The 19,144-nt window shown below is 38.8% G+C and overlaps 1 protein-coding gene across 1 annotated transcript; it reads left to right on the top strand.

The window, feature by feature from the left end:
• Positions 1-1,190: 1,190 nt before the first annotated feature.
• Positions 1,191-2,252, top strand: LOC120294381 (wall-associated receptor kinase 5-like). The gene has a single exon (XM_039314440.1). It carries the CDS (start codon positions 1,191-1,193, stop codon positions 2,250-2,252), a length of 1,062 nt encoding a protein of 353 aa, XP_039170374.1.
• The last annotated feature ends 16,892 nt before the right edge of the window (positions 2,253-19,144 follow it).

The following is a 19,144-nucleotide window of genomic DNA, read 5'->3' as shown; positions in this document are numbered from 1 at the left end:
AAGCTAATGAAATTATAAATATATATACACACACTAGAAAATATTTATTTAAATGTGGAAAGTTTGGATAATGATAGCAACAAAAAAGGAATGGATCTGAACGTGAATGTTTGTGGGCACGGGATAGCCATGGGGCGTGAGAACTCTTGTGTTCCGGGGGGCACCACCTTGAATGGGGCAATTTTTTTCCGCAAACCCACCCCGTGTACAATTTAAAGAAGAAACATATGTTTGTTACAAAAAAATGAAATAATAATAATAATAATAATAATAATAATAAGACCTCAAGAACAATCTCTCTCCTTATAATGCGAGAAGGTTGGAACTTATTTGGGAGACACAAACAACCCATGACGCCACCCTTTTTGTAAAATCCACCATAAGGCCTTTCTTTTTAATGAAAATTATAAAAACGAAAAAAAAAATTGTCAAATGGTCGTCTAATAAGTGGATTAGTTTTTTTTTCTTTGAGATAAAGATAAAATCTATGAAAAGAAAATGTTTTTCGTCTTTAGTTAGAGAAAATCTTTTCAATCATGCTTTCCATTGGTGGGTTATGAATCATACATATATATATGCGAATATGGGTGATGTATATGTCTGTAGCCCTGTCAGTTAGAGTTTCCTCCGATAAAATGGATGGAAAAACATTTAATCATGATAGTGATAATGTGCATAATTGGTTATAAAATTCCACAGGGTCTCGTACCATGTGTAAATGGAAAGAGCTAAAACAATGTGAGGTGAATGCTTTCATTCTCTTTTGTTTTATTACTAAGCGTCTCCATTATAATCAAGACAGATATTTGGAGGAGTAATAGAAGACTTTGGTTCATTTTGATTACTTGTTCAGTTTATGATGACACGTGTCATTTTTTAATAAGAACTTTTGTAAGGATTGCTGGACCATACGTGCAACCCATTTGTTACATAAACCATTTCTGTTAACATTTAATTGGGTGATTATATTTTAAAATATTGACCAACTTCCAAATCGATAGTGATCGATGGATTTTGCGCAGGAAAAAAAAGTAAATGGTTGTGTGTTCGAAATTTATTTCTTTAAATGAATTATGTGGATTATATGAGGATTACATGCTTGAATTACTAATCTGGCAACATATACTCTTTGGCAGCAATTGCCGTGTCCGTCTTCGGCATAATCAAGTACCGGTTCTGTCTCGGTCACGATGAGGTTGAGACTGAGAAAGATCAACTTTAGACGAAATGGAGGAGAGCTCTTGCAACAACGCAAAGTCCAAATCTTCACGGAGGAAGAGCTGGCAAAAGCAACCAACGACTATAATGACAGTAATAAGCTCAACGACGACCATTCTAGTTATGTTTATAAAGGGACAATAGCAGGGGACACCGTGGTCGTGGTCAAGAAGCCTCAAGATGAGCACAAGTCTATAATAAGGCAGCATTTCGAAGATGAACTTGAATTTCTGATGAGAAGAAGCCACAAAAATATGGTGAAGCTCAAAGGCATATGTTTGGAGACTAAAATACCATTGCTGGTATATGAACACATTCCGAATGGCACCCTTTTCCAACACATCTATGAGAATAAGTCGACCATCTTAGAATCATGGGAAGACTGCTTTAGAATAGCTACCCAAGCTGCTCATGCAATTGATTATATGCACTCCTATGCAAAATTCCAAATCGTTCATGGCAACATCAAGTCGGCGAACATGTTTCTAGATAAAGAAAACTCGGTGAAAATATCCGATTTTGGAACTTCGGTACTCATATCACCAGAGCATAGAGATATCATAGCCACTCAGAAAAAAGACTCGTTGGGCTACATCGATCCGGAATCAACCACTGGTGAGCTAACAACTCAGAGCGATGTATACAGCTTTGGAGTTGTCCTTGTGGAGTTGCTCACAAGAAAGAAACCTGATGTCACCAAGTCTGGAGAGTCGATCATTACTATCCATCGTTTGATCAATACTATCCATCATTTTATCTCTTCAGTGAAGGGTGACACACTCTCCAATGTCATAAGCTTTGAGAGTGCTAGTCAAGATGAAATGAAGAAAATACGAACCGTAGCTGAGATTGCAGTGAGGTGCTTGGACCAAAGCGGTGCGAACAGGCCGACAATGAGCGTTGTGGCTCTGGAACTCGCCGATGTCTACCCGATCTCGACAGATAAAGAAGAGGATGAAGAGACCAAACGAGAAGTGGATGTAGACGATCTCTCGAGCTGTCTTTCCTGTCTGGGAATGGATTCCTGCATCTGATCCTTTATTACCATAGCGACATGTCTGTCAATTTGCCCGTAAGGACTTCTAGTGTTCATCGTGTGCTTTGAATATATGTTATGTGTGCCATTTGCTTTTGGACTTTATATTTGTGGAAGCATCTTTGCAAGTTCAAGCGCGAGAATTTAATATAATATATGTAAAAGCCGTGTGTTGAAGTGGACTTATAGGAGGCTGACTTATAGCCTTCGACATTATCATAATCTCTCTTCCCGTTTATCTTTTCTTCTTCTTTCATAATCTCTTTACATTATTCTAGTTGATTGAATAAGAACAAAGAGTTCTTATCCAAACCTATATGAGAGGATCACAAGATCAAGAAAGAAGAATCAGGGAATTTATTTGATAATAACTTCATCGTGGGCTTAGAATTTTATTAAAAAAAACTCGCAACATGAAATTTGATTTGGCGAACCCTCCGTCCAAAATTTGGATACTCCCTCTCTCTCTCTCTCTCTCTCTTCTTAAATGAAAGCTTCTGCGTTCTATAGATATCGCACGCTAAGGCTCTGTTTGGGAGCCCTTAGGTGAACGAAATTGGAAAAAATATTGTATAATTTTAAGATTTCCTTCCTTTTTCTAATCTCGCAGAAAATTTAAAATATTCAAGCTTTTTCCACTTAAATTTTCATCACTGCCATTTTCCCCAATCTCCCAAACACAGCATTACTAACAGTGAAATGAATAGAATGAAAAACAATTAGTACTTTGTAAAAAAGTAAAAAATCGAATGAATATTAACAGAAATTAAAGGAATAGATTAGTGGGGATAACTTATTTTGGCTTAATGGAGTGCGAAACCTCCAGAGTTCAGTGATGAGTGAAAAATATGATGACGGCAAAAAAAATAAGAATTGCTAATTACAATATTAACACATAACTAACAATCAAATTAATTAAAGAAAGCTAAAATTAGTATAATCACCACAAACGAAAGACAAAACAAGAAACCTCATTAAGTTGGGGAGGGGGGGAACCGACCATACATTAAGGAGGAGCAGACATTCAAGAAAGGCAATTACTTGTGAAAATACATGAAAAAAGTGAAATAGTTCTTGCTGACATGCCGATTAATTGACAATCAATTTCAGAGGCAATTATTGTTAATAGGAAGAGTAACCAAAAAGAATCTTAAAATTTATCGCAATTGAGTTAATTCAATTAATTCAATCATAAACATTTCAATCATGTCAATTTTATCTTAAACCTTTTTCAAATATTGCTAATTGAATCAATTGCCAAATTTGGCCGGAAATCTTACCTCAACAACCAAATGGAGGAAGAAGGAAGAAAATAAAAAGAAAATAAATCAAAAAATCAATAAAATATTAAAATATTATTTAAAAATTATCCACAAAGACACACCATGTCACAACCGGCGTCTATGTTAATAATTTCCGCTCAAAATTAGCCAAATTGACCAAATTGATACAAATACAAAAAAATTTAAGACCCAACTGGAAAAAAAAAAAAAAAAGAATTAGAACAGAAACAGTACATTTGCAATAGGTTCATCACCAATTTTTGTGATTTTCCAGTACCGAAATGGTGTATACAGTGGTTGCCTACAACGATGATTAAATAGATATTTGCAGATCTCTGAGAAAATTCTCGTCCTATTTGGTTAGTTTGAACATTTCCTCGTAGCCCAAAACAACAATAAGGCTAATCGAATATTCCCCTCAAAATCACTCTCACAAAGCTAAATCGATAAAAAAAAAAAAAAAAAAGCAGACCTTGGCATTGTCAATTCGAAAAGCTTAAGACGTGCCGATGGAATCGGTGCATGACTAGACATATTACACGCACAAATCCAGCATCTCCAGAAGTAATCAAGAAAACAATTCACCAGATTTCCTATCCGTGAACCCACCCAAAATGTCAAAAGTGCAGACGCGAGGTCGATTAGAATCCACAGCGCACAAACATCTTCATCGACTTTTTGCGCCATATTAGTATGCGACCGATCTATAAAATGAACAAGGACATCCCGGAATCTCCATCTTCCCGGGCAGCCCCAATCACATCTAATCTTCAAACACTGTCAGACATTTCACAATTAAAGGACATAGGCTCCAAACTTCGTTACCTCAGGATGCTATAACAGAGGCAATTTTCCAAACTAAAATGAAGTAGGATTATTGAAAGTCCGGTGCAGTAAAGAATGCAGATACGTGCCATCCAAAGTCCCAATGACCATTTCGCGTCTCATTCTCAACTGCAAATTAATAAGCAAAGATACAGAAGCACCAAACATCCAAACCGAGCGCCCAAACGAAGTTGGAAGCCATCGAGATTCAGTGATGACCGAACAGGCCAGGAGGAAATACAGCAGATTGCAAGATATACCCGAACAAATATTTTCAACTAATAAAATAATACAATAATCTCAACAGCCCTAAGGAGTCGCGATCAACTTTACAGTTAAAACGAACTCAGTTACTCGTCCAGAGTTGGTATCTCTCGTTTCGCACCCATGAGTCAAAGAAATCAGAAATTAAAAACCCAAAAAGGAACAGAAATAACAAACATATAACTTACCACATTAGTACTTCCTCTATGATAAAGAATTTTTTAGCTCATCCCCATTTTGCAGACATCCTCCCTCGATTTTGGCATTATGGCAAAGCGCATTTTGTCCTGCTCGCCACATATATTTAGTTGTAATTCACCCAACATCTTTCCTCTCATCTCATTCCCGAATTACTCTCATGCTGCGGTACACACAGAATTTAACCGGTTCCTATGTCCAGGTATTCTCCAGAACTACTAGGTCAGAGAAAACTTGGTACTTCTCACACCGCAGCTTATTAAAAAGAGGGGTATGCAAATTTAGATATGCCAAACCCTGCTAAATTTCTTGATGGGTATTTGAAACCTCTCACTTGCATAGTCATCTTGAAGCAGTTCCTCTCCAGATACAAATGCACTCTAGTCTGCCTTCATATTTACATTAGCTTCCTTTGCTTCGTCTTATGTGTTAGTAGATGTACTCCTAAATAGCACCATAATTCAATTTTTTTCCAATTGAAGGGAGTATCACCACAACCAACCTTTGTATATTTCTGTAGAAGAGGCAAACACAGACGCAGACAGCTGCAACAACAAGCATTGAATGGATATAGGGCCGATGAAGCAGCCCATGTGAGGCCGGAAATCTCCTACCATATTATGCTGCCGCGACCGCACATCTCGTGCACGAGCCCACACTCGACTGAGACTGGGCACATTGGCCAGACTCTTGCGCAACTGATGGCTGCAAGTCCTCCATTTCGCTTCCGATTATCACGGAAATTTGACTGTTCTTCCTGTCAGCAAGTTTACAGGACACAAGCTCATTGTAGGAGTGATTATTCCTCATCACAGCATAGGAATACGGCGACTGCCCATTTGCATCCAGAAGGGAGTTCCAGCCATTTAATCCAATCTAGAAAGAGACGAAAATAATAGAAGTGTTAGGACCGATGTAAAGATCTAGCAATCACGAGTGTGCGCTAATGTGCGTACACCTATACTTAACATATGTCTACTTCATAGACCTTACTACATATACCTTACTGCATATAAAAAAAAATCAAAATAAGCAATTAATACCTAATTTTGAAAGCCCCCACAGTTATATATTTAAAGAAAACAAGGAAGAACAAGGAAAATCGTGGAAATTTTTGTATATTCTATTATATATTCAAGTAATGTACAATGCTCTACGGTTATAGCACTAGGCATGTACAAGAAAATGAAATAAAGAATATGACAAATTCAATTCCGATATTAGATTGATATTAATTGATCTGGCATATCAATCTAAATCCTAAAAAATATTGTACAAGATCGCATATCTTCCAACACTCCCTCTCAAGCCGGTGGCTTGTAGATGTCTAAGACACTTAGCTTGCTTAGTAGATATGTGTGTTGTCTCATAGGGGTTTGGTGAAGACATCTGCACGTTGTTTTGTAGTCCCAATTCCTCTTGTTTTGATTATCCCCTCTTGAATCTTCTCTCGAGTGAAGTGACAATCTACTTCTATGTGTTTTGTTCTTTCGTGCACTATAGGATTGGACGCAAGTTTAAGTGCTGCATCGTTATCACAAAACAACATGGTTGGTCCCTTTGTTTGCACCCCAAGGTCCCGAAGCAAGCCTCACAACCACACTATTTCACAAGTGGTCTTTGCCATAGCTCGGTATTTAGCCTCTGCTGAAGATAAAGACACAGTTGGTTTCACGCCCCGAACCCCGAGCGCGAGCACATCCCACTGCGGTCGATCAAATGCGACGTTCCCAGGTTAAGTCGCCGACCCAATCCAATCTTTAATGCACATGCGGAAGCATATTATAAAACCCCTGACAATAAACTAAGGGATAGAAAAGCAGGAAACCAAATCACAACATAACACTTTCATAATTCAACAGAATTACAAACAGAGGTCTATGGCCAAAAGTCTACAAAAGACCGGCTCTTAAAAAGGAATTGTCCTACGATCTACAAGTCGGACACATTCTCTAATCCTCATGACTTCACCTCTTCAACTGCTCAAGGCCAACCAAAGCTATCTAGCCGCTCCATCCACCAGGGACCTAAAATTTTAATCCCACAACCGGGATGAGACGATGTCTCAGCAAGTTCAACCCCCTAAACCCCTATTAGAAAGAAAATACGCCCGGGTGGCTTAGCCACATCACACAGGACTTACCTCGCCTCGGCTTCATCTCGCGTGTTAGCACAATTTATATAATTCCACCACGTACAATTATGATATCCAAACAACCATGGCACAATCACATTATCAAAACAATTCAACCACTTAGATCGTCTCAGCGATCAATCAACTCAGCCGATTACATGTCATTCTAGCAAATCAATCATTGCTCTCAATCCCGGCCCTATAGAAAGGTTTAACAATCAGTGGCAATCACGGCCCCACTCGGCACAACCTTCAATTAGGTGGTCCATCACGGCCTCACTCGGCACGACCTCTAATAGGTGGTCAATCACGACCTCACTGGGCACGACCTCTCCTAGGTGGTACATCACGGCCCTATTAGGCACGACCTCTCATAGGTGGTCCATCACGGCCTCATCGGGCACGACCTCTAATAGGTGGTCCATCACGGCCTCACTAGGCACGACCTCTCCTAGGTGGTACATCACGGCCTCACTGGGCACGACCTCTAATAGGTGGTCAATCACGGCCAATCTCCCATCAATTTCTACACTTAGGATTTTATAAGGAATCCCTATTTATCACAATCACACTCCATTTGCCACAATCAATCATCAAATTCAAATTCTAAATACACAAAGAATGATCAAAGACTTGATTTTCCAATAGAATAAGGTTCTAAAATAATTTTCAGAATTTATCAAATAATTAAATTTATTCCGAAAATTAATTAAATAATAATATCCATGTCTTTCACGATCCACACTCAATTTATAATATCCAATCGTCAATTTCAAAATCTGCCTATACAAAGAAACGAGCGGCACGAAATTCTGATAATTTAGGGTCCTGACAAAATTTTCGGAATTTAATAAATAATTAAATTTATTCCGAAAATAATTGAATAATAATATTTTAATCATTTCGATTAATAAAATATTATTAAATTATTAAACAATTTCGAAATATTTATTTAATCCCAAAAGTAATTCATTTATGTCAAATCACCATTATACTAATATAAACATCAATTTAACCTTAACCAAACATACTTTAAGTTAATCCAACCTCTTAATCTAATTCACAATTAAATAACCTCAACTAATCACCTAAGCTTAATCAACTTAAGCTAAACACACCTAAAGCATAATTAACCCTCTAAGCGAGGTTTAGTGAGCTAAACTCACCGGATTAGCGAGCCGAGCGGACCAAAATGACGGGGACAACGCGAGAGTCGACTTTCCTCAAGGCGGGCCGAGCATCCGGGCTCGGGAAGGCGGCCAAAGCCAAACATGGGCTGCCATACCCATTTTCTTGGCTGCTGCTTGGGGCCGAAGGAGGGCAAATCCGAGCTTAATCGGGTGGAGGAACGGCGGAGGAAAGAGGTGGTAGCTCGGGTAGTGGCTCACGGCGGCTAGGCGGGGCCTCCGACAACGCTGGCCTTGGCGACGCGGCTGACGAACGGGCGGCCGGACGATCGGACGACAAAGGCTGGAGGGTCCTTGTCACACGGCAGCTCTCCGACGAGCTGGGACCAAAAACAGCGGCTAACGAGGCGGAATCGGCAGCGGTTGGGCGGTCGGGTGGGCGCGCGGGCGCGGACGTGCGACAACTCCGGCGATGGCAACGAGCGGCGGTGACTTCAAACGAAGCTTCTCTGGTTCGCTGGTTTGCTGGGCTTTCGAAGAAGAAGAAGAAGATGAAGATGGAGACGCGAGCGGGTAGGGCGAGCGGTGAGGCACACGGGCGGTGCGGGGGCGGCGGCGGCGGCGGCGACGGCAAGCTCCGGCAACGGGCGTGCGGGCGTGAGCTCGCTGGCTTCCGTCGGGCTGCTGCACGCACGAGCTGCTCCCTTCCTTCCCCCTCTCTCTCTCTCTTTTCTTCCCAAGGTTGAAGATGAAGTGAAAGCCCACATTTTCAAGAGCCAATCTCCACCCTCCATTTGTCAAGATCTCAACCCTTGGCCTCAACCACCATGACATCATCCTATGTCATCCTCCACTCACTCAAACCCCCTCCCATAACTTCTCCAATGGTTGCACTTTCATTTCCACCGGGGTCCAAATCTTGTACATCCAATTTCTTCAATTCCCATCAATTCTTTTCCAATTGAATTAAATTAAAGCCTATAAAATTAATCCAATGTCACCACACTTCAATTCACATCTTCACTTGTCTATAGAACCAACTTAAGTCCCAGAAGTACGATCAAAAGCGGGCCTACTAATTTCTCGAGCCAAATTAGCCATTTTCTGATTTACTTGCTGAAAAATTCTGATTACATGAAAAATCTTCCAAATATGATTCAATGATCCTGAAATGATTTGTGACACACCCCGACTTCCAATTTCTGAATTCGATCTCAATTTCACAGTTAATTTCACTTTGGCACGATACCAGCGCGATCCAACCTATCGGGTAGCCTTTAGAAATTTTCATGCATTTGACCTGTGGCTGATCATCTCAAGCCACAATGTACATCTCTGAAACATTGGCGACTTTCGGTTGTCGGGGTAATCTCAAGGTTTCAAATACGAACACAGGGTACCCAATCGATAGAAAAGTCGATCCAGTGCCGATCGACAAGAATTGTGCGATCTGGTGGAATCACCCACACCTGATCGCATGCCTTTGTCGAGTCGACCTATCTCCGATCTCTAATCGATTTTCAATTGTGCCGCAATGACCCTTACAGATTAGCTCGGTCAAAAGATCGCTTCCTGGTCAAATTCTCGAGTCTGATGCATTAGAAATTCTTAACAGCTTCATCCGATAGACTAGTTTCCACATGAGTGGCCGACTCAAGGAAATGAACTATATGCGTGCCAACGAAATGCCCGTCTCAATTAATTGAAAATAGAATCGAAAATCGGGATGTCACAGCTTGGTCGCTTCTTCTTTTTTTTGGTAATTATTGGTGCTTCTTTGTCTTCTAAGAAAGTAAAGATTTTCCCAAATGATACAAAATCCTATAATAAATCTCCCGCTCATCGGACAAGTTGCGTAATCAGCGTCACAATAAGCCGTCATCTCCATGTTGCACCTATTTGAAAGAAGAATTCCAAGTCCTAGACATTTCTTCAAATACTTAACAACCTTTAGGGCGGCATTCATATGGGACTACTTTGGCTTATGCATAAACTGACTGAGTGTCTGCACAGCATAACATATATATGGTTTAGTCATGGTCAAATATATGAGCTTTCCTACTAGCCTTTAATAACTCCGACGAGTCTCCGAGAACAGATCATCTTGGAGATTTCCTTCATCATGGCCCACCATAGTTAACTTGACATTTTGTTCGATTGGAACAATTGCTGGTTTGCTTCCTGATAGACCTGCTTATGATATGATCTCTAGCACGAATTTTCGTTGACTAAGGGAAATCCCTTGATTTGATCAATCAATTTCTACTCCTAGAAAATATTTGGGTGATCCCAAATCCTTTATGTGGAATGTCAAGTGCAGGTATTCCTTGAAGCTCTTTATGGAAATTGCATCGTTACCCATAATGAGTATATCATCAACGTATATCATTAAATATATGGACGACGTACCTTTCGTCCATTTAAAAAGAGCGTAATCATATTTGGATTGTTTGAAACCTGTTGCTATGATAGCATTCGCGAACTTGGCATACCATTGTTTGGATGCTTGTTTGAGACCATAAAGGGATTTACGGAGACGACATACTCTGTTCTTCCCCTGTCTTCGTAAACCCTGAGGAAGCTTCACATAAATTTCTTCATCCAAATCGCCATGTAAAAATGCATTGTGGACATCTATTTGGTGTAATGACCAATCTTGGAAAGCTGCAACTGATAGGAAGGAGCAGACCATGACATCTTTGGCTATTGGGGAGAAGGTCTCATGATAGTCGAATCCTTCTCGTTGTGTAAACCCTTTGGCCACCAAGCGAGCCTTATATCATTCAATCGATCCATCTGCCCTGAAAATTTATCTTGTAAACCCATTTGCATCCTATTGCTTTACTATCAAAAGGTAAAGTCATAAGATCCCATGTATGGTTGTCATTTAGTACTTGCAATTTTGCTGTCATGGCCTTTTGCCAGTGTGTATCAATGGATGCTTCATCATAACTAGCTAGTTCCCTTTCTTCGGATATGCGACTAACACATTGTCTATGTTCAAGACAATTGATTGAAAGAGACATAGGATGAGATGGGATTAGTGAATACCTGGTGAGTTGTGTGTGGCACAAACATAATCCTTAGTCCAGGTTGGTGGGTGTATGGCGCGCCCTAAATGTTGAGGAGGATCTGAACTTGATGGTAGAGACTCTTCCATAGGTGGTGCTGTCATGAGATCCGGAGCTTCTTCAGTAGTTGCATCCTCAAATCTTGGTGACGGAGAAATAGCCTCAATAGCAGTTCGATCGCTTGTGGAAGGACTATTGAAAGTTCCCGAATTTCCTATCATAACATATTCAGGATCCTTGGATATATCGTCTTAAGAGAAAATAGCTCGAGAAGGATTGAGATCATTTTCTTTTGAGGATTGATCTTCAGCAAATGGAAACATGTCTTCATGGAAGACTACGTCTCTACTTATGAGGAATTCTCCTGTAGAAGGTTGAAACACGCGATACCCCTTCTGGAGATTTGGGTATCCCATGAATATGCACCGTTGGGCATGAGGACTCATTTTTTCCCGAGGGCCTACCGTAGCAACGTAGCATAAACACCCAAATATTCTTAGGTGATCTAGTTTTGGCTTCCTCTGGAAAATGACTTCGAAAGGGCTTCAACCGTTCGACACCTTTGTTGGCATCCGATTAATTAAGTAGATTGTCATGATCATGCAATCTCCCCAAAGATTATCTGGAAAGAGGCTTGAAACTTCAAGGCACATGCCACTTCCAGAATATGTCGATGCTTTCTTTCCACTAGTCCATTTTGTTGTGGAGTGTATGTGCACAAACTTTCATGCAAGATGTCATAGGATGCAAGTAATGATGCGCATTCATAGTTGAAAAATTCTCTTCCATTATCTATTCTAATATGCTGGATAGATTTTCCAAATTGGGTCTTTGATAAGGAAATAAATTCCTTTAAGTGGGATAGAACCTGACCCTTAGTTTACATGAGGAAGATTCATGTTGCTCAAGAATAGTCGTCAACAATAGTAAGAAAATATCTTGATCTATCATGATTAGGTGTATGATACGGTCACGATACATCAACATGAATTAGCAAAAAAGCACTAGTGGAACGACTTTTGCTAACCGGAAAGGGTGCATGTGATTGTTTTGCAAGTGAGTAGATATGACACTGAAAGTAAGGAAACAAGGCACTATGGCCCATTCTAGAATACAAAAGGAAATTTTTATCATTGGTAGTGACATTACACAATGATTGCTTATTGGAGAAAACTTGAGATAAATCTAAAGTTCTTGGAATGCTAGTCCAGAAAAAAAAAAAAAAAAAAAAAGTCCATCGGAGAGATTACCCAAGCCCATCAATTTCCCGGTCAAAAGGGCCCGAAAAAAGATATCAAGATTGAAAAGAATTTGACAAGGGTTTTCCTTGCGACTCTAGACACACAGATTGAACTGGAAATGCTGAACATAGAGGACATTTCTTAGGGTTATTTGAGGGCTAAGGTTCACAATTCTTGTAGTGGTCACATAGGTAAGGCAATTGTATAGAAACATGAATACTTAAACTTTCATGAATAATGGAAAAGAAGCCCTTATCATAGACAATATGATCACTAGCCCCGAGTCGATTATCCAAGAATTTTGAGAAATAGAATTTATCGACAATGAAAATACTTGAGAAGCTACTTCCTTTGTTGGAGATGTCCATTTTTGCAATGCCTACATAAGCCGCCGATACTTTTGCTTGAGTGATGAGCTGATCATTATTCGAACCACTGGTCTAATAAGTTGCTATTGAAGATTCCTTCCCCATTTTCCTTTTCACTTTGGGCTTATCGTGCAATTTCCAGCAATTGTTAATGGTGTGGTGGGGTCGCTTGCAGTATTCACAAAATTACTTATCTTTCCCTCTTATATTTTGCCCAGAAGCCTTTGAACTCACAGAAAATTGTGGACCGTTGGATCCTTTAAAAACAGCCGCATGCCCACCGTCCGATCCTGATGAGGAATCGGGCCCCTTCCAGCCGTTCGATCGCGCCTCACAATTTAGACCGTCCATCTCATGCACTTTAAAAGCATGTGAAAACCCTAGCTCTTCCGCCGCATCCCTCGTTCCGAAACTTTCTAGTTTCCGTCTCCTTTCTCCCCGTGAGCGCCAAGACCGCGTCTCGCTCCTCTCGCATGCTCCATTGCCGTGAGTCTCTGACTCTCTTCTTAGATGGCCAACTGGAAAATACGGCCGAGCGATGGCATGGGTTCCATGGCTAAGATCTAAGATCTAGACGTCAGGTAAGAGTCATTTAGAATGAGCAAGAAACGGGTAACTTTCTGTCTCGTATCGCCTTGTATTGCTGCAAAGTGGTCTTAGGCCCTTCAAGTTTCTCCTCTGCTGCCTCCAACTCGTTCCAGAGAGCGGACAACTTGTTAAAAACGGTTGTGATGCTTGTATTCCCCTGTTTCAATTCAGAAAGTGCTTGGGTCAAGGAAAAAAATTTTGCACGGTCCAATTATCCATACATTTCCCATATATTGTCCCACATCTTTTTTGAATCTTCTGTGGGAGGAAGTCCAGCGGCAATTTCTAGGCTAATGCAGTTCCCAATCCACGTTCTTACTAGTTGATTACATTTCTTCCATTGTCTCACCATCCTCTCGTCTATCGGAACGGAATGGGAATAGATCTATCGATAAACCCTTCTTTATCTTTAGTAACAAGGGCTCGACGAAATTCTTGAGCGCAGATTGAATAGTTCTCAGATCCCCTTAGTTGTTGACTAATGAGTCATATCTCTAGTCCATCGGCAATAGATATGTACAATGGATCACCGAGTTATGGCCGATCGGAAACGGCAGAGAGAGGGTACGGCAAGAATTCGGGTGCTATTGTTGGGTAGGTATTTGAACCCATACCCGGGTTAAGCGACCCACTTGATAATCCCGCATTTTGATTTCCAAACCCAGATTTGCGCTTGCCCCGTCTATGGTTGGCGAGCCATTATTGGGCTGAACATTGTCTTCGAAATTTGGGTTCCGTGCCATGGAGTACTTGGGCTTAGCCTGTAGTACCATGGGATGGACTGAATAGGAACAAGTACCCACCGGTATGGTTGACCTGCCATGGCCTGACCCAATGTGGATTAGCTGGAATGGGTTGCCCTAGACCGGGCTACCATGGAAAAAATCCCGCATTTGGTTGGACTTGGAATTTGGTAGCTTCAAGAGGTAAGTTCACAGTAGAGTTTTGAATTTCCTCTTCTGTGATATGCTCTCTAGTAGACGACGGTTGATCTTCGCCATGGTGACCGTAAGGTGTTCCTTTTCTTCACTTGCCCTTTTTTACCTCGAGAAACCGATTCTTACGTCGGAGTGCTAACGTTGTTTAGCAAGTTAGCGTGTTCCTCAAAAGAATACCAGCAGGCAATCAAAAAAAAAAAAAAGAGGCGTGGAAGCGGAAGGGGAAGCTGAAACTAAATCAGAATCGAAGCCCGCTCCGATACCATGAAAGAAAACAAGGAAGAACAAGGAAAATCGTGGAAATTTTTGTATATTCTATTTTGTTCAAGTAATGTACTAGGCATGTACAAGAAAAGGAAATAAAGAATATTACAAAATCAATTCCGATATTAGACTGATATTAATTGATCTGGCATATCAGTCTAAATCCTAAAGAATATTGTATAAGATCCATATCTTCCAACATATATCTATAGTTCTCGGAGTAAAATCAATAATTTGCTGGAAAGATAATTGTTAATTCTTTTTCTCTCTTATAGACATATATCTATAGTGTATGAATTCAAAATTTTCTGTTTTCGAAGATTTGAAAGACTTAAAATGTATGAAAGTATTATAATTAAATTAACAACGATCTTATATGATAAGAGCTCATTAAAACGAAGGTACTAAAATAGGAAGAGGCATCCACTGCATCGCGCGAACAACATCACTTATCTATTTTTGGGTTCCACTGTTGTTATACCTCATCATCTTGGTCTGAGACGGAGAGATCATCAACAAAATACAGTAGGTTTTAGGTTTTAGAGGACTGAGAAACACACTTCGTGGAACCCTGCGCTCCTCCGGTCCTCCATGGCTATAAAGAGTGGTCATTGGCCGACCAAACCGAGCGAAAGCATCTTTCAATTGTCTTCCCAACCTGACATCCTCATTTCGCGTAATGTCCGCTTTCGTCACTGAGAAACGTCATCCTCCGGATGGATCGGGGTGAACCCCACGACATCTTTTTTCTCCGGCATGATGTCTTGTTCTTCGAAAGACTTTGAGACGACTTGAAGCCCTGATGCATCAAGAGAGCGTTGCCAGTCTCGTGTCACCATCACCAAGTGTCCCGTGGTGGTCACCAGGCATAGGGCCCGGTGGTTTTAGTGCGGATCCAAGCCACACTTGCATGAACGGAATGCACAAGATCTCAGCGAATATCAATTATTAGATGATGTCAGTTTCACGTGACGCCTGACATGTTACTTTAATCTTTTTCTTGGGATAAGGTCGGGCCAACCGAGTCTAAAGCTAGCATAAAAGCGAAAAGGTCTCATCACGAGTTAATACAAGGTACTTCCCTATGTTTAATTTTTGTTGGGTAACACATTTTACTTTAGGGTGAAATGAACTTTCCATCTGATATAAAAAATGACTGTTCTAGACTCTAATCAAAATAATTTGGTGATAACTTTCACCTTAGTCATATCATTTCTCTTTAAAATCTTGAATTATTGACTAAGTGATTAAATGTCGAATTTAAATGTGGTAGATTCCATCACAACTACTCACATTTAGATATTTACTAAATCCATGTGAACACACGAGTTGCTTGCAATACTGACATTAATTTAAGTCAAAAAGTTTAAATACTTTGCATTGTCAAAAAGAGAAGCTAATAATTTGTTTTGGACTACGTGTCAAGATTTTCAGCTTGTGATAGCAAGTTAATTACCCTTTTTAATATAAGATGATTTCAATCAAAATTAAAAGAAGGGTCTTCTCCTATGAATGATCTTAATGGCTACATGCAGTAGCACTAATAGTTAGAGATTAGATTGCAACATCATTATAGTAACTAAACAAAAATAAATTTTAATTATTAAGTAACCAAACAATAAATATTAAGAAGGTGTCACCTTATGACACTTATTAAGTACCCAAACAAAACCGACCAAAAAAAAAAAGTAACCAAACAAAAACAAATATTAATTATTTTTAATAATACTTTTATCATTATATGTGTAACCGATACGTATAAATCCAATATTTTCCATAACAAGGCGGCATGAAGTTTTCAAAACTCATACACAAGGTTGACTAGAATTTGCATCACATGGACATTGTGATCACTTTGCATCATATAAGTATGCGACCGATTCATAATATAAAGAAAAATATTCTAGGAAAAGGGAGTTCCATCTTACAGTCACTTTTAACCATATTTGGTCGCTAAATATTGAAATAATGCATATAAAGGACATGACTCCAAAGTTCATTGTCTTATAACCTTTAAATAGAGGCAATTTTCCAACCAAAACGGACTATGACCATTAAAAGTACATTGCAGTAAATAAAGAATCACTTGCCTGGACTCATACAACAACTCAATGCAATTGTAGCCGTTGATCATGTGGGACTCACTTGTGTGATCTACATGATCAAGCCACGGTGTATCTGATCCAATGGTCCTAGGCACATGAAAAGAAATTTGTTGATAAGAAAACATGTTCAAAGCAATTTTGCCCAATTACCCCACTAAAAGATTAGAATAACATTGAACACTACCCATAAATTAGGTGGTTAAAGGTTAAGAGAGATCTTATTTTGCATACGATAATAATAATAATAATAATAATAATAATAATAATAATAATAATAATAATAATAATAATAATAATAATAATAAAGTTATGCTTTACATTGTCCTATGACTACACTATTACTCTTTGTATTAATTAATGATGTATTTAACTACACTTATGGAACTACTATTCAAATGTACTTTTGAATGCTTATCTCATTTAACCAAATACTATTGTATATCATTACAAAATACTTGAGATTATTGCAAGATTTTTTTTATTTTAATACATATTCTATGACCAAAAATATGATTATGGATACATGTTGAGGCTTCGCAGTGAGTATACGGTATTTGTTCATATACATATAAGGGGACTACTTTTTTTCAAACACTAGTACACCATTATCTTTGTTATTCGAGATGTGAAATGTAACTTTTTTTAGAAAAAGATTAATATTATGGAAAAATCCTAAACTGATACATATAGAACAAATTTGGCCCAAACGGGTACACATGTAACGAATTTATATTTCATTAGTTTCTATTAAATTTTACAGTCAAATTGTTGAGTTGAATAACATGACAGTCAACAAGTATATCAATTTAGGGTTTTACCTTCTATTTGTCATAAGTATACCGACTTGTGGCTTTTTGTGATATTAATCAAATTTAATGAAAATTAATTGAGGGTAAATTTATTATAAATGTCACAATTTGAGGTTTTTAGTGGTTAAAAAATTATATTATGGTAAATTGGTCACATATGTATTAATTTGAGATATTTCGTAATCAAAAAGTTAATTTTTTGTAAATTTATCATAAATAAATTAATTTTTCATAATATTAACCTGAAAATAATATTTTCTGAAGAAAAAAATAATTCTTTGTTTAGGTAATCATAATTATTTTCTTGGGAATCCCATGATCGCCCTTTTCTTTAGTTTTTCTATTGCATTTTGTCTTGTTCTGCAAAAGACTTCGAGACGACTCGTAAGTCTTCGTGCACAGTCACCAAGTCTTCCCGTACGAGACATCACGCGGTCAGTCACCGGGCGTTGGGCCCTGAGGTTTTTATTCGCATCCAGGCCACACTTGCCCGGACCAGATGCACAAAATCCAAGTGAACTTTCAGCAGTTAGATGGCGTCCATCTCATGTGGAGCCCACATAAATCGACGTTGGAGATCCACTGGGCTCATCACGAAATACGGAGCATGTTGTTAATGTTTGTGCGTGCGGGGTCAGGCCAACTGGAAAGGAAAAGGTCTCTCCAAAAGTCGAGGGCAAGGTGGTTTTCTATGTTTCCCGCTTGTCGTGAAGCACGTTGCTTTAGTTCCGTCTCGATAGAGCTGTGCGATGGATAATATGAAAAATGACCGCCCGAAATAGGACTAGACGAACAAAATAATTTGTTCTCATGTCGTTTTAAAACCTTGAATTATTAATTGAATGTTAATTTGTATACAATAGATTTCTTCTCACATTCAAAATAACTTTACCCATCTCCATGTAGATAAAAATTTACTAAATGCATGGGAATAGGCGAATTGCGTACATCGTGACATTTGTTTAAGGCAAATTGTCTGGATTCTTTATATTTAAAAAAAAAGGTAATATTTTGTTTTGGATCATATTCAAAGTTTCAGGATCGTGATAGCAAGTCAATTCCCATTTAATTTAAGATGAATACAATCAAAACTTAAATAAAATCGTTGTTCTGCTCATGGCCTAAGAAGAGTCTTCTCCTATAAGTGATCTTAATTACACCACATTGTATTTACTAATAATTTAGAGATTTAGATTGCTGAATTCTATAAACTTTCACATATTAAGAAGGGGTACTCTTATGACACTTAGTAAGTAATCAAATAGAAAAAGATATCTACATTGATAATTTAGACACTTAAATTTATGGTAATAGATGTAATCAATATTTATAAATCAAATCTTTTTCCATAAAGTATACTTCACCATTACGCTTAAGAACTCACTAACAAGATGTCATATGTTTATTTAGGGCAATGTCTAGCACTCCTCTTTCCAACCGTGTACTCACAATAAAAATCCAAAAAGAACACCACAACTACAAAAGTCTCTATACAAGCAATTTTATATGTAGTTGACACGTGATTATTTTCCTACTAGATAATTAATGAGTAGAAAGACTAACAGGATGTGAGAAAAATAGGAATAACAGGCAAGAGAAAATTGAGAGGGAGTGTCAGAATTCAAGTCAGTGTGTTCGGAGACCACGGTAAACTTACTGTTTTTCCCAAAAAAAA

The sequence above is a fragment of the Eucalyptus grandis genome, chromosome 6, assembly GCF_016545825.1.
Source record: "Eucalyptus grandis isolate ANBG69807.140 chromosome 6, ASM1654582v1, whole genome shotgun sequence".
NCBI classification, from domain to species: domain Eukaryota; kingdom Viridiplantae; phylum Streptophyta; class Magnoliopsida; order Myrtales; family Myrtaceae; genus Eucalyptus; species Eucalyptus grandis.
Note: the sequence above shows the minus strand (reverse complement) of the source record. Positions and strands in the feature narration are given on the sequence as shown.